The sequence below is a fragment of the Amphimedon queenslandica genome, unplaced genomic scaffold (assembly GCF_000090795.2).
Source record: "Amphimedon queenslandica unplaced genomic scaffold, v1.1 AMPQUscaffold_13491, whole genome shotgun sequence".
NCBI classification, from domain to species: Eukaryota; Metazoa; Porifera; class Demospongiae; order Haplosclerida; family Niphatidae; genus Amphimedon; species Amphimedon queenslandica.
In genome coordinates this window covers 331,605-345,113 of record NW_003546273.1, presented here as the reverse complement: position 1 = coordinate 345,113, position 13,509 = coordinate 331,605, and the positions used below count along the sequence as shown (strand labels likewise).

The window sequence follows — 13,509 nt, the reverse complement described above, 5'->3', positions numbered from 1 at the left end:
AAAAAGGTATTTTTAATTTACTTGTTATTAATTATTAGTTATTTTCTAATTATCAGGAAGAATGGAGTAAAGTTATACTATTCAATCGCCGTGCTATTGATAATATACCTGACGTTAATTTGGAGGAGGAGAAGAGCTCAGGAAGACTTGTTGAACACGTTGTTGGGGGTAAGACTAATTGAAATCATATCCATACTCAGTGGGGCCCCCCTTGGATTGCCCTCTTCATCCTAATTTCTCCCCTGACCCCATATTACTTTTAGACTTTTATTTGTACATTGACATGCACCTAAATTGCCATACCAATGACAATTACTATCATGTACTTATTGAAATACATAGTAATTGTAAAGCTACATAGTACATGTAATTGATACACTATAGTGCATGTTCATAAACATACTTACAATTGCTAACTATCATACATTGTATGGGTAGACATGTTTACTGTTCCTGAGGAAGAGATAAAGTCAAAGTGTGAAGGAGCTGATGTTTTCTTTTGCTGTCTTGGAACAACAAGAAGAGCTGCTGGATCTGCAGTGAGTCACTAAACACTGCATTGCATTGCTTGATGTTAAGTTATAGTTTATAATAATAATGTGCTACGATTGGTAGAGAAGATACCAGTACTTATAATTATATGAACATTTAGCATCCGTTCTAACATATTGTCTTAAAATTTTATTTTACATGTACATGTACATGTATATATTAGGTGTCACAATTTCCTTTTGTGCTATTGTTTAATTTTTGTATAATTTAGGAAGCATTTGTGAGAATTGATCGTGATCTTGTCGTAAGATTTGCAGAGCAAGCTAAAGCAGCTGGTGTACCTCACTTCAGTTTATTGACCTCCTATGGATCAAACCCAAACAGTTTCTTCCTGTACACTAAAACTAAAGGACAAGTAAGCCATTCACTTCAGTATTAGTAGCAATGCACACATTAGTTCATACGTAAGCATAACCACCAGGAGATAGTTAGGTTTGAATGCATTTACACATACATGTATAATGTGTGCACAAAAAGTGACCAAATTAGAATTTTGCCAACTCTATTGATACAGCAACATTAGGTACTGTCAACCTCAAGGATTATACAGTTATAGCATATAACTGTATATGCATAGTGTTTGTGGCTATAGCACACTCTTAATGGTGTCACATTTTTGATTTGTTGTAGGTTGAAGAGGCAGTTCGCCAATTAAACTTTTCTTATACAACAATATTGAGACCGGTCTTAATTGGCAGAGGAGAAGATAGGAGACTGGCTGAGAAAATTGCTGGTATGATAACACATTTATGTAACTATTATATCTGTCATTTAGTATTGGGTCATGATTTTATATACTTACATGTACTTCTAAAACTTGATTTGTATATTCTTTATGTTGTAGTATGATTTTAGTAATAATGGTTTCAGAACCATGATTTCTATTGTATCCTTGTTCTACTGTATACAGGTATATTCTTTAAAGCATTGCCAGTGGAAACTCTTGCTCAAGCAATGGCTATAGATGCTTACCAGTATAAGGGAAGCTCTACTGGAGCCACAGCAACTGATAATGTTGTGATAATGACTAATTCAGATATATACAGGACTGCTCAAGTAATATTGTATCTTAATGATACACTGTTTATAGTGTGATCTCTTTTTGTAGGCTGGTCAATGAAAGAAGACTCAAATTAAAAGACTATAATTGATGTTCATAAATATGCTGCTTTTTAATCTTAATTTAATGCACTTGCACTCAGAAACTTGTTGTTTTCATGTTAATTTCATTCTTTGATCCACTGATGTTCTTTTGCTGTTGTAGTGAAGAAATTTACCAAAAGCTAAAAGATCTGTGATATTTAGACTGCAAAAAAATCAGATGAAATTATGCGTAAAAAACTAAAATGAACAAAAAAAACTCTACAAGCTATCGTAGATTAATACATATAATAGATAAATATTTTTTTTTAATGCGTCATAAAAAGTCTTTCATTAATAAGGTGCTGAAGCTTCAGTATAAGGAGGTGGATCTGGTCTTGTATCAGGAGGAGGAGCAGCTGGGTAAGTAGCAGGTGGATACCCAGACACAGTAGGATATGGAGTGGGGTATGGATTAGGAGGATAATAACCGCCAGTGGGAGGATAAGCAGGATCAGGGGGGTAACCCGTATTGGTTGGAGGGTATGGGGCAAACGGAGGAGGAGGAGCAAAGGAGGGGGCAGAGGGTTCTGGGATAGGCCCGGGAGGAGGGTAAGGACTCTTCTCATCATTATACTCCTTTACTTCTTGAGTGACAGCAGCTGCTCCTGCGTATGAAGGAGGAGGCTCTTGATTGGTAGTGGGCAGAGGCTCTGGAGCTGTTTGATGTGTGGGTAGATTGGGGGCGGGGACTACTTGAGCATTTGTTAGTTCTACAGTCGCTTGAGCAGCTGCTGCTGCCAATGCTGCCCGCTCTAAAAATAAAAATAAAAATAATAAATAATTAAATTATATCTACAATAAGTGCCATTTTACATATGTAGAATCACTACAATGTACCATACATAATTATTAAGGCTTATAGTAATTATAAAGTATTGTACGTCTTTCTTTCTTTTTTTTCTGGGCACTTCCAGAGAAGAACATCACAAGTCCAATAAACACAATAACTCCAATGACAATACCAGCAATAGCACCACCACTGAGACCTCCTGAGTCACTACTGGAAGTTGCTGTACAGTAAGAATAAATAATAATAATAATAATGATGATGATGATGATGATGATGATAGTTTTACTTTGGCATGTGCTGGTAGTGACTGTAGTTGAACTGCTTGTAGACAAAGAATCTAAAAAAAATTACAAAAAATATAGCAGTGTTTTCCTCAAATTTAAATTGTGCACCCAATCAAAATAAGCAATAAATGGGTATATACATGTATACTATAGTGTACTAAAAGTGATATCCCTAAGTAACAAGAATAAAACACTTTACTCACAGCAGACTATAGTGACATCTTCAGCATGAACACAAGTAGTACTGGAACTGCTGGGGCAAGACTGACAAGAGGAGAGACAAGTATCACTTGAAGAACAACTGAGACTGTTGTACCATATGGACTGAGGAGTATCACCAACACTTTAAAATAATAATAATAGTGATAAACCCTAACTAATTATCTACTCTTGTAATAACTAATAGCATTAGTACATAAAGCAATGAACTTTTTCACTTTTGCTTTAATTTACAAACTTAATACACATGTATATACTTACATTGGTAGTGTGTTATATCTGTAATAACTGTTATATCCTAACTGTCGGCACACGATCCTTGCTGCTGTAGCCGAGAAGGTATTATCACAGACAGTCCCCCAGGCCCCGTTACAATAAACTTCAATGAGTCCCTCGTTAGTGTAATTACCACTGGTCAGACGGAGCTGACCAGTATAAGGACTGCTCCATATACGAGTTGTATCTATAAAATAATTAATAATAGTTATATATACACATTAATAAGAATTATGCTGGCTATAGTACTCAAGCATTGCCTGCTTGAGTGATGTATGGCAAAACTAATAGACATGTATAAGTACAGTGGAAACCCTAAACACTATGCGTATGTCTCCTACAATTTGCTATAACTTACAGCATGTTACTGATATATCATCAGCATCAGTACAAAATAAACTGATGGAAGTGCTAACTGTACACTGAAAGAGCATCAGGTATCCTGAATTAGAGCAGCTAACATCATCAAGTAGAGTACGATTAGTGTCAACTCCAAAGAGATTACTATTACAATACAAAAGTGAAATAGAAACAGAGATAATAATGATGTACATGTACATGTAGAAATAGGATTACTGTATATATTATTAGACAGTAGTAGTAATATGCAATTTTAATAAAGGGAAGCAAATCAATAACAGCTAAATTTTTATATGTGGGTGAAATTTCTGGGTAGAATTATTTGCTTTACAAGCATACTTTTTCTGATACAAGTACAAGTAGAAAAATGATTCCAAGCAAAAATTTAGTTTGAGCATATACTCACAAAAATATCTTGCAAATATACAATACTTACGAGTCTATACCAGAATAAGACCAAGTGGAGGCGCCACTAAAGGTCAGCTGGTGACAGATCACATGAGCCGCATTTAAATTGAAAGAAGTACGTCGACACACGTTACCCCAAAAGAGGGAAGATGAGGTAGAAGAACCAATACCATATACAACCACACGACCGGAAGTAAATGAAGATGAATAGACTCCACTTCTTGTCAGTATAAGAGTTCCAGACAGAGGGACACCAAAACCTACAAAATACAAATACATGTACATATATATAGCAGCAGTTTTTTAATTTAAAGTATAAATAGTTGCCAGAAAATTTCTTTAGGGCAAAATTGTTGAAGTAGCTTATATACACGTAGCAACATTTTTAAAATGTAAAGTACATAATGTCGTTCTTATTTTTAAAAGAAATAATAGGCATAACCAAAAACTTCTTTTGTATAGTAGGCCTATGCAAATAGATATGGCTATCTTTTAAGACTTTATACCTTTGATGATTTCCTTATTTACACAACAATAGCTAATAGCATTACAACCAGCCAATGATACAGAGTAGTCTCACTAGCCAAACTATTCCCCAGCTTACAATCATTGTGAATGACGATAGGCTGGGGAATGATCTGGCTAGTGAGACTAGGTACAGTGCCATGTGTGCATATACATATACATGTATATCTAATGCATAGTACAATGAATAATCATAGTGAATTCCATTCCAACTTTCCAAGTGTGATGTGTGTGTGTATCAAATAACAGTAAGAGGAGGAGTATCCTTTACTGCATTGTCATTGTCATTGTACAAAAACTATCATGCCTCAAAATATAATTCATTTTGTCACGATAAAAAAAAACACTACAAAATGAATAAAGAGATTTTGCAAGCATTTTCAAGCAAACTGGCTACACTCTAGTCAGTTTTCATGACAATGACCGAGGCTCAAGGATTAGGTTTACAGTATACACAACTTCACCAGTGATGTCACTTACATTCAATGCAACACATAAGACCAAACTGGGATTGGTCTTATGAACATAATACATCACAGCCCACAGGCATTCAAAGATGCTGTTGAGCTGCCCTTGTAACGTGTAAACAGTGGCGTGGGTGGATCTACACATTGAGTGGTCGCTTGCTATCTAAAGCTTACTCGAGCTTATTATAGTCTGTTGTTTGATTTATGCTAATAAGACTCTACTCACTTGATTGGGCCGAGGACAGAACCAACAAGGACAAAGAAATAACAGCACTCCAAACACACGACATGCTGAGTTGCGCTCTAATTTCCCTAAATACAGGGTGGAGCTGGAATTTGAGGCGGGGTCCATAGATTTTCATTCTTTAATCCAATGATGTTCTTTTGCTGTTGTAGTAGAGAAATTTACCAAAACGTGAAGGATCTTGGATATTTAGACTGCAAAAAATTATACAAAATTGTGCTTTAAAAACTTATATGAACAAAAACAACTTTACAGGCTATCATAGATTAATTATATACATGCAACCGGCACTTGTACATCACAACAAATAAATAATAAAAGAATGTCATAAAAATTCTTTATTAATATTAATATGGGGCTGGAGGATAGGGAGCTTCATTATAAGGAGGTGGATCTGGTCTTGTATCAGGAGGAGGAGCAGCTGGGTAAGTAGCAGGTGGATACCCAGACACAGTAGGATATGGTGTGGGGTATGGATTAGGAGGATAATATCCACCAGTGGGAGGATAAGCAGGATCAGGGGGGTAACCCGTATTGGTTGGGGGGTATGGGGCAAACGGAGGGGGAGGAGCAAAGGAGGGGGCAGAGGGTTCTGGGTTAGGCCCGGGAGGTGGGTAAGGACTCTTCTCATCATTATACTCCTTTACTTCTTGAGTGACAGCAGCTGCTCCTGCGTAAGAAGGAGGAGGCTCTTGATTGGTAGTGGGTGGAGGCTCTGGAGCTGGTTGATGTGTGAGTGGATTGGGGGTGGGGACTACTTGAGCATTCGTTAGTTCTACAGTCGCTTGAGCAGCTGCTGCTGCCAATGCTGCCCGCTCTAAAAAATAAAAATAATAATAAATAAATAAAATATATAACTGCTACAATAAGTGTCATTTTACATATGTAGAATCACTACAATGTACCATACATGATTATTAAGGCTTATAGTGATATTAAAGTATTGTACGTCTTTCTTTCTTTTTTTTCTGGGCACTTCCAGAGAAGAACATCACAAGTCCAATGAACACAATAACTCCAATGACAATACCAGCAATAGCACCACCACTGAGTCCATCTGAGTCACTACTGGAAGTTGCTGTACAATAAGAATAAATAATAATAATAATAATAATAATAATAATGATGATGATGATGATGATGATGATGATAGTATAGTTTACTTTGGCATGTGCTGGTAGTGACTGTAGTTGAACTGCTTGTAGACGAAGAATCTAAAAAAATTACAAAAAATGTAGCAGTGTTTTCCTCAAATTTAAATTGTGCACCCAATCAAAATTAGCAATAAATGGGTATATAAACTACAGTTATATAGTGTACTAGAAGTGATAGTAACAAAAATATATTAAGCACTTTACTCACAGCAGACTATAGTGACATCTTCAGCATGAACACAAGTAGTACTGGAACTACTGGGGCAGGACTGGCACGAGGAAAGACAAGAATAGGTTGAAGAACAACTAAGACTGTTATACCATATTGACTGAGGTGTATCACCAACACTGGAAATAAAATAATAATAATAGTGATAATAATAACTAATAGCATTAGTACATAAAGCAATGAACTTTTCACTTCTGCTTTAATTTACAAACTTAATACACATGTATATACTTACATTGGTAGTGTGTTATATCTGTAATAACTGTTATATCCTAACTGTCGGCACACGATCCTTGCTGCTGTAGCCGAGAAGGTATTATCACAGACAGTCCCCCAGGCCCCGTTACAATAAACTTCAATGAGCCCCTCGTTAGTGTAATTACCACCGGTCAGACGGAGCTGACCAGTATAAGGACTGCTCCATATACGAGTTGTATCTATGAATAATTAATAATAGTTATATATACATTAATAAGAATTATGCTGGCTATAGTACTCAAGCAGTGCCTGCTTCATTAAAATTTTTACTTGCAATGTACATTATATTGCAAAATTATATAGTGTACATGTACAAGTACTACATGCATCTCCTACAATTTGCTATAACTTACAGCAAGTTACTGATATATCATCAGCATCCGTACACAGTGAACTGATAAATGTACTAACTGTGCACTGAAAGAGCGTCAGGTATCTTGAATTAGAGCAGCTAACATCATCAAGTAGAGTACGATTAGTATCAACTCCAAAGAGATTACTATTACAATACAAAGTGAAATAGAAAGAAGAGATAATAATAATAATAATAATTACTAATAATATAATATTATTATTATTATATTATTTAAAAATAAAGATACCTACAGTATCAGTAATACATGTAAATTGAGATATAGTACTTACGAGTCTATACCAGAATAAGACCAAGTGGAGGCCCCACTAAAGGTCAGCTGGTGACAGATCACATGAGCTGCATTCAAACTGAAGGAAGTACGTCGACACACGTTACCCCAAAAGAGGGAAGATGAGGTAGAAGAACCAATACCGTATACAACCACACGACCGGAAGTAAATGAAGATGAATAGACTCCATTTCTTGCCAGTATAAGAGCTCCAGACAGAGGAACACCAAAACCTACAAAATACAAATACATGAATGTAATAGCAATTACAGAGACTTTGGCCCAATTTTTAAACAACTTTAACATAATAAAAATCCAATCTGATTGGAATCTGCTAAACCTTTGAAAGCAACATAAGTACATGTACATCTATATGTATCAGAAAAATATTTATTAAAAACTAAGAATTCGCTCCTAGTCATTTTTGATTATACATAATAAAATCTTTTGGTTAAATACCCTTTCACAATAGCTGCCATCATGGCCAGCTACAAACTAAGTGGGATGGGATTTAAAGTGCACTTTGTGTAAATTAGAATTTAGAATAATAATTATTAATGCTTAAGGACCTGATGATGAAGGGTCTGCATATTGACAGGTACTCAGTGAATTACTGGATGTAGTATAAGTACTATCAAATTCTGTGTAAGAAAAATATCAAAGTTAACACTTTGTTTTGTAACTTATAACCTACCACATCCTAAAGCCACATCTTGACTGTGTCCACAGTTATGATATTGTGTAGCAGGACAAGATTCACAAGTAGCAAGACAACTGTATGAACTGCTACTACAAATGACATTGTCCAACCAAATAGGTTGAGAGCTAGACCCAGCACTATGTAAAGAAGAAATATACAGATCAACTCAATAAGCTTTACTAACAGATTTCCAGTATATGTGCTGTAATCACTGTATCCTAACTGACGGCAGGCAGCCCTAGCATCAGCTGAGCCAAAGCTATCATCACATACTGTACCCCACTGTCCATTACAATATACTTCCAGTCTACCATAACTTGAATAAGTACCTCCTTGTAGACGAATCTGTCCAGGATAAGGATTATTCCAGATTCTAGTAGTATCTGTAAAGGGAATTTGGATTGAATATTGTTATTGCTTGCATGGTATTGATTATACTTACAGCATGATACATATGCATCTTCACTGTTACTGATACAAGAGGATTTAATAATAATTGAAAGGGTGCATTGCTCCAGTGTCAAATAGCTACTACTGGCACAGTCAACATCATCAACAGTTGTAGAAGTAGTATCAGTTCCATAGCTATAAAATGAATGATTATTAATTTATCATGTCATGATCATTAATTCTTTATACAAATATACATGTGGTGTATATACAATAGCTACTGCTTGATCATTGTTCCTTTTTAATTATTAAAGAATGTGGCTACAAAGCTGCTAACTATACTCCTACACTAACACTTACTAATTATCCAGTGCATATGCACACATAATAAATACAGGTATTGTTGTATTGTACTTTAAGAGTAATGATGTGTCCCCAGCTCTACCATAGGTTGATACTCCATTATACCCTAACTGGTTACAAATGACATTAGCTTCATTGATAGCAAATGAATCATCATCACAAATGTTGCCCCAACCGTTGGTGCCAACTGAACCGTAATAAATCTGAACTATTCCAGCTGTAAAAGATGATGAGAAAGATCCACTTCTAAAAAGTCGAACAGTTCCACGGTCTACAATGTTAGACATTAAGATAAATAGACTATTACGGGGGAGATCAGTATTGCACGGTTGACTGGATACGCTCAGGCTCCCATGGCACTACTTAACAAAGAAACGCTCAACTTTTCAATACAATAGGGCTGTATTACACCTGCACGGTTCTCTTAGATACATTTATACTTACATTGCCCCTGAGCAGAAGAGAATAAAGCCAAAAAGAGAGCAAAGATACTAAAATACTTCATTATCAGCTACACCCAAGCAACAAGGTGGGGCTAGAATTTTGGGTGTGGTCATGAGCTATTGTACACTGTGTATATACCTTACATAGATGGTACTTGACACATTATATGCCTCTTTAACGTCACTAGGCTAAAAAGCATATAAAAATTTTTCTGCTACAAAAAACTACCACAAAATCAACACAATAACTAAACACACTAATTGTTAATAAAAGTACTTTGAAGCAGCTGGCACAACTCTGTTATGCATTTACAGTGTTTCTTGTTTTACTCAGTTGCCGCGAGTACCAGCACTAATTCCAACACCCAAACAGCAAGATATGCATATTGGTACTGTTATTATGAGGACACAGCATACAAAAATTCCTGCAATAACACCTCCAATGATAGCTCCAATGTTAACTATAAATTAAGATTATTATAATGATAGCCATAAGTCATTGATGTACCTCTATCGTTAGCATTTTGACAGGAACTCACTGTATTACTGGATGCAGTATAGGCATTGCTAAATTCTGTAAAATTAAGGAAAATATCAAGCTATAAACTCTTTATTGTGTTACCAAACAACTTTAAACATTTGTAACACTATATAACTTACGACATCCTAAAACCACATCTTCACTGTGTTCACAACTAGAACTAGATGTTGAAGAGGGGCACACGTGGCATGAAGCAAGGCAATTTATTACATCCAGGCTGACACAATAAACTCTTTCAAACCAAATAGGTTGAGAGCTAGGTCCAACACTATGAAGAAGAAGTACATGACACAAGTGATAATATGAAACTATATACATGCATGAATTTTACTAACAGTAATCTTTCAGGGGCATATGTGCTGTAATCACTGTATCCTAACTGTTGGCAGGCAACTTGAGCATCAATATCATAAAAGTCATCATCACAAACTGTACCCCACTGTCCATTACAATATACTTCCAGTCTACCATAACTTGAATAATTACCTCCTTGTAAACGAATCTGTCCAGCATAAGGATTATTCCAGATTCTAGTAGTATCTGTATATAGGATTTGGATTGAATATTGTTATTGCTTGCATGGTATTGATTATACTTACAGCATGATACATAAACATCTTCACTGTCGCTGGTACAAGAGGATTTAATAACTGTTGAAAGGCTGCATTGCTGGAGTGTCAAATAGTTACTATTGGAACAGCTCACATCATTAAGGGCTGTAGCTGCAGTATCAGTCCCATAGCTAAAATTAATAAAATATTTACAGAGTTATTGTTTACAAAAATAGTTATAGGCAAGAAATGTTGAAATGCACTCTTGATCAGAATAATGCACAAGTACAATCCTCCAGAAACATGTACTACATGTCCATTATTGATGCCAGTGCAGTGTACATGCTCATGAGTTGTAAATCATTATAACAGCAGATTCTTCAATATCATTTATACTAGTAGAATAGTTTACTAACTCTATACTAGTAAAACTGCAGGTTATTATACTAATAAATACAAGTGGCTTCAAATAGCTGTAATCCCAACAATGAGGTGCAATCAATTAAAAATAATGATAAATATAGCATTTATGTCATTGACAATAGGTGAGAAAGGAGAAAAACTGTGCCCTAACACCTACTATTACATAGTACTGTTAAATTCCAATAGACCAGTGTATGTACACACACACATGCATTAATGTTTTATAATTTAAGGTCACATTACCTTGTTGTGCTACCAGCTCTACCATAGGTTGATACTCCATTATACCCCAACTGATGACAAATGACATTAGCTTCACTATAACCAAATGAACTATCATCACAAATGTTACCCCAATAGCTACGGTAAGAACTTCCAGCATAATAAATCTCAACTATTCCAGCTGAATAAGATGATGAGAAAACTCCGTTTCTAAATAGTCGAACAGTTCCACGATCTACAATTATAAATTAAATTTTAATAAATATTGTCCAAATACTTTTAATATAAAATCTGATTTCATTTGCACACATGTGCTCAATGGCATGCATTTGCTTAAAATCTCATGCATATACATCTAACTAAAAATTAATCATAGTATTAGTATGTATAATATTTATTGATGCTTGCCTGGTCTTCGAGAGCCAGCATATTCACAGGTGCTTGGTGTATTGTTGGATGTAGCATATGAACTATCAAATTCTGTATAAAAAAAGTATCAAAGTTGACGCTTTATTTTATAACTTATAACACACCACATCCTAAAGCCACATCTCTACTACCAGTGCCACAGAAACTTATTTGTGTAGTAGGACAAGATTCACAAGTACCAAGACAATTTGAACTGCTGTTACAAGCGAGATTTTCGAACCAAGTATGTTGAGAGCTAGACCCAGGGCTATATGAAGAAGAAATATAATCAACACAAGTAAATGAGAAGCTATCAGCATTGATTATTGATAAGCTTTACTAACACATTTGTATTATATGTGCTGTAATCACTGTATCCTAACTGACGGCAGGCAGTTCTAGCACCAGTTGGACCAAAGCTATCTGCACATACTGTACCCCACTCTCCATTACAATATACTTCCAGTCTACCATAACTTGAATAAGTACCTCCTTGTAGACGAATCTGTCCAGAAAAATCTGGACTGTCCCAGATTCTAGTAGTTTCTGTGAAGAGAAGTTTGATTGAGTTTTATTATTGCCTGATGATTATACTTACGGCATGATACATAAAGATCTTCGTTGTCACTGATACAAGAAGGTTTGATAACTGTTGAAAGGTTACATTGCTGGAGTGTCAAATAGTTACTATTGGCACAGTTCACATCATTAAGGGCTGTAGCTGCAGTATCAGTTCCATAGCTACAAAATGAATGATAATCAATCAAAATGTTTAAAAATGTTGTGCTCTTTTGCAAAAGTGCTTCATCATTATTTACATAATATAAGTGAGAAAGAAGTAGCTGTCAATCATTGTTTGTACCATGTGAGTACATGTGCAGGCATTGTGATTGCAAAAGCTGCTATCCATACTTCTACCCTAACACTTACCTAAACCCTAAACCCTAAACCTAGTGCTACACATCATACATCTATTGCTGTATTGTAATTTAAGATCACTTGCATTACCTTGTTGTGCTACCAGCACTACCATAGGTTGATGCTCCATTATACCCCAACTGGTTACAAATGACATTAGCTTCAGTGCTACCAAATGAACTATCAAAACAAATATTGCCCCAACTGTTGCTGGAAGAATTTGAACCGTAATAAATCTGAACTATTCCAGCTGTATAAGATGATGAGAAACTTCCACTTCTAACAAGTCGAACAGTTCCACGATCTATCAGTGATTATAAAAATGTTATGATAAATTAATATGAGATAAAAATTGCAAAAAAACACGACTAGATCTAAAAAATTTTGTTTCAACTCAATGGCAAATGGTGCCAATGTAAAATTTAGCAAGTTTAGATCAAAAAATTAATTGCCCCCTGGATGGCTCCCCTAGATACATTTACTGCTTACATGGTTGGCCCTGAACAGCATATATCAAAGAGACAAAGAGAGCAAAGATACTAAGCAACTTCATAATAAGCTTGCAATTGCTGGACCATACAAGAATTGGGGCGAGCCCCGCCCTAGCAACAACAAAAAATGTCTGGCTGGTCCAGACCAGGGAGGTATGACACAGTTGACCTTTGATTAATAATTGCAAAGTTCAATTGCATTCCATTGATATCATGTAATGCAAAATGGCCACTAGTACCTCTTCTAGCAGTAATTTAAAGCATCAGAAAAGACCCAATGAGAATTTTATTGCTTCACTACAAACTATGATGATTGCAGTTATTTTTAAAATCTTAAACTAGTGAAGATCTATTTATCTGATGAAGTAAGAACAGGATCAAATTTAAGATGCACTGTCTCTTTCTCCTTCTTATATTCATGTCTATAAGCAAAAAAGAAATATTCTCCATGAACTAGTGATTCTCAGAACTGTCAAGGATTGTCATAAATCATTATAGTTTCTGCA

The 13,509-nt window shown here is 35.5% G+C and overlaps 2 protein-coding genes across 7 annotated transcripts in view; one reads left to right on the top strand and one right to left on the bottom strand.

The window, feature by feature from the left end:
* LOC105316856 (oxidoreductase HTATIP2-like) overlaps nucleotides 1-1,841 on the top strand; it is a 3,990-nt gene extending 2,149 nt beyond the window's left edge. The window contains exons 2-7 of one of the 5 annotated variants that reach the window (XM_019993626.1): nucleotides 57-168; nucleotides 439-539; nucleotides 764-907; nucleotides 1,183-1,285; nucleotides 1,463-1,608; nucleotides 1,661-1,841. In XM_019993626.1, the coding sequence (XP_019849185.1) occupies nucleotides 57-168; nucleotides 439-539; nucleotides 764-907; nucleotides 1,183-1,285; nucleotides 1,463-1,608; nucleotides 1,661-1,672 (618 nt within the window). In that variant the 3' untranslated portion in view covers nucleotides 1,673-1,841. The remainder of the gene's footprint in view (nucleotides 1-56; nucleotides 169-438; nucleotides 540-763; nucleotides 908-1,182; nucleotides 1,286-1,462; nucleotides 1,609-1,660) is intronic. The other 4 variants (XM_019993629.1, XM_019993627.1, XM_019993628.1 and 1 more) reach the window with 4 other exon arrangements.
* An 11-nt stretch (nucleotides 1,842-1,852) lies between these two features.
* Nucleotides 1,853-13,509, bottom strand: part of LOC105316869 (deleted in malignant brain tumors 1 protein-like) — a 14,628-nt gene continuing 2,971 nt past the window's right edge. The window contains exons 1-18 of one of the 2 annotated variants that reach the window (XM_019993614.1): nucleotides 13,002-13,113; nucleotides 12,603-12,816; nucleotides 12,193-12,335; nucleotides 11,939-12,140; nucleotides 11,720-11,862; nucleotides 11,595-11,666; nucleotides 11,208-11,421; nucleotides 8,696-8,838; nucleotides 8,438-8,636; nucleotides 8,248-8,390; nucleotides 8,123-8,194; nucleotides 7,555-7,786; nucleotides 7,263-7,408; nucleotides 6,887-7,088; nucleotides 6,631-6,770; nucleotides 6,432-6,482; nucleotides 6,218-6,346; nucleotides 5,433-6,085 (exon numbers count right to left, since the gene is read on the bottom strand). In XM_019993614.1, coding sequence (XP_019849173.1) covers nucleotides 5,616-6,085; nucleotides 6,218-6,346; nucleotides 6,432-6,482; nucleotides 6,631-6,770; nucleotides 6,887-7,088; nucleotides 7,263-7,408; nucleotides 7,555-7,786; nucleotides 8,123-8,194; nucleotides 8,248-8,390; nucleotides 8,438-8,636; nucleotides 8,696-8,838; nucleotides 11,208-11,421; nucleotides 11,595-11,666; nucleotides 11,720-11,862; nucleotides 11,939-12,140; nucleotides 12,193-12,335; nucleotides 12,603-12,816; nucleotides 13,002-13,065 — 2,979 coding nt within the window. In that variant the 5' untranslated portion in view covers nucleotides 13,066-13,113 and the 3' untranslated portion in view covers nucleotides 5,433-5,615. Of the gene's footprint in view, nucleotides 2,448-2,576; nucleotides 2,706-2,771; nucleotides 2,823-2,972; nucleotides 3,113-3,249; nucleotides 3,452-3,622; nucleotides 3,769-5,432; nucleotides 6,086-6,217; nucleotides 6,347-6,431; nucleotides 6,483-6,630; nucleotides 6,771-6,886; nucleotides 7,089-7,262; nucleotides 7,409-7,554; nucleotides 7,787-8,122; nucleotides 8,195-8,247; nucleotides 8,391-8,437; nucleotides 8,637-8,695; nucleotides 8,839-11,207; nucleotides 11,422-11,594; nucleotides 11,667-11,719; nucleotides 11,863-11,938; nucleotides 12,141-12,192; nucleotides 12,336-12,602; nucleotides 12,817-13,001; nucleotides 13,114-13,509 lie in introns of those variants that run through there. The other variant, XM_019993615.1, reaches the window with a different exon arrangement.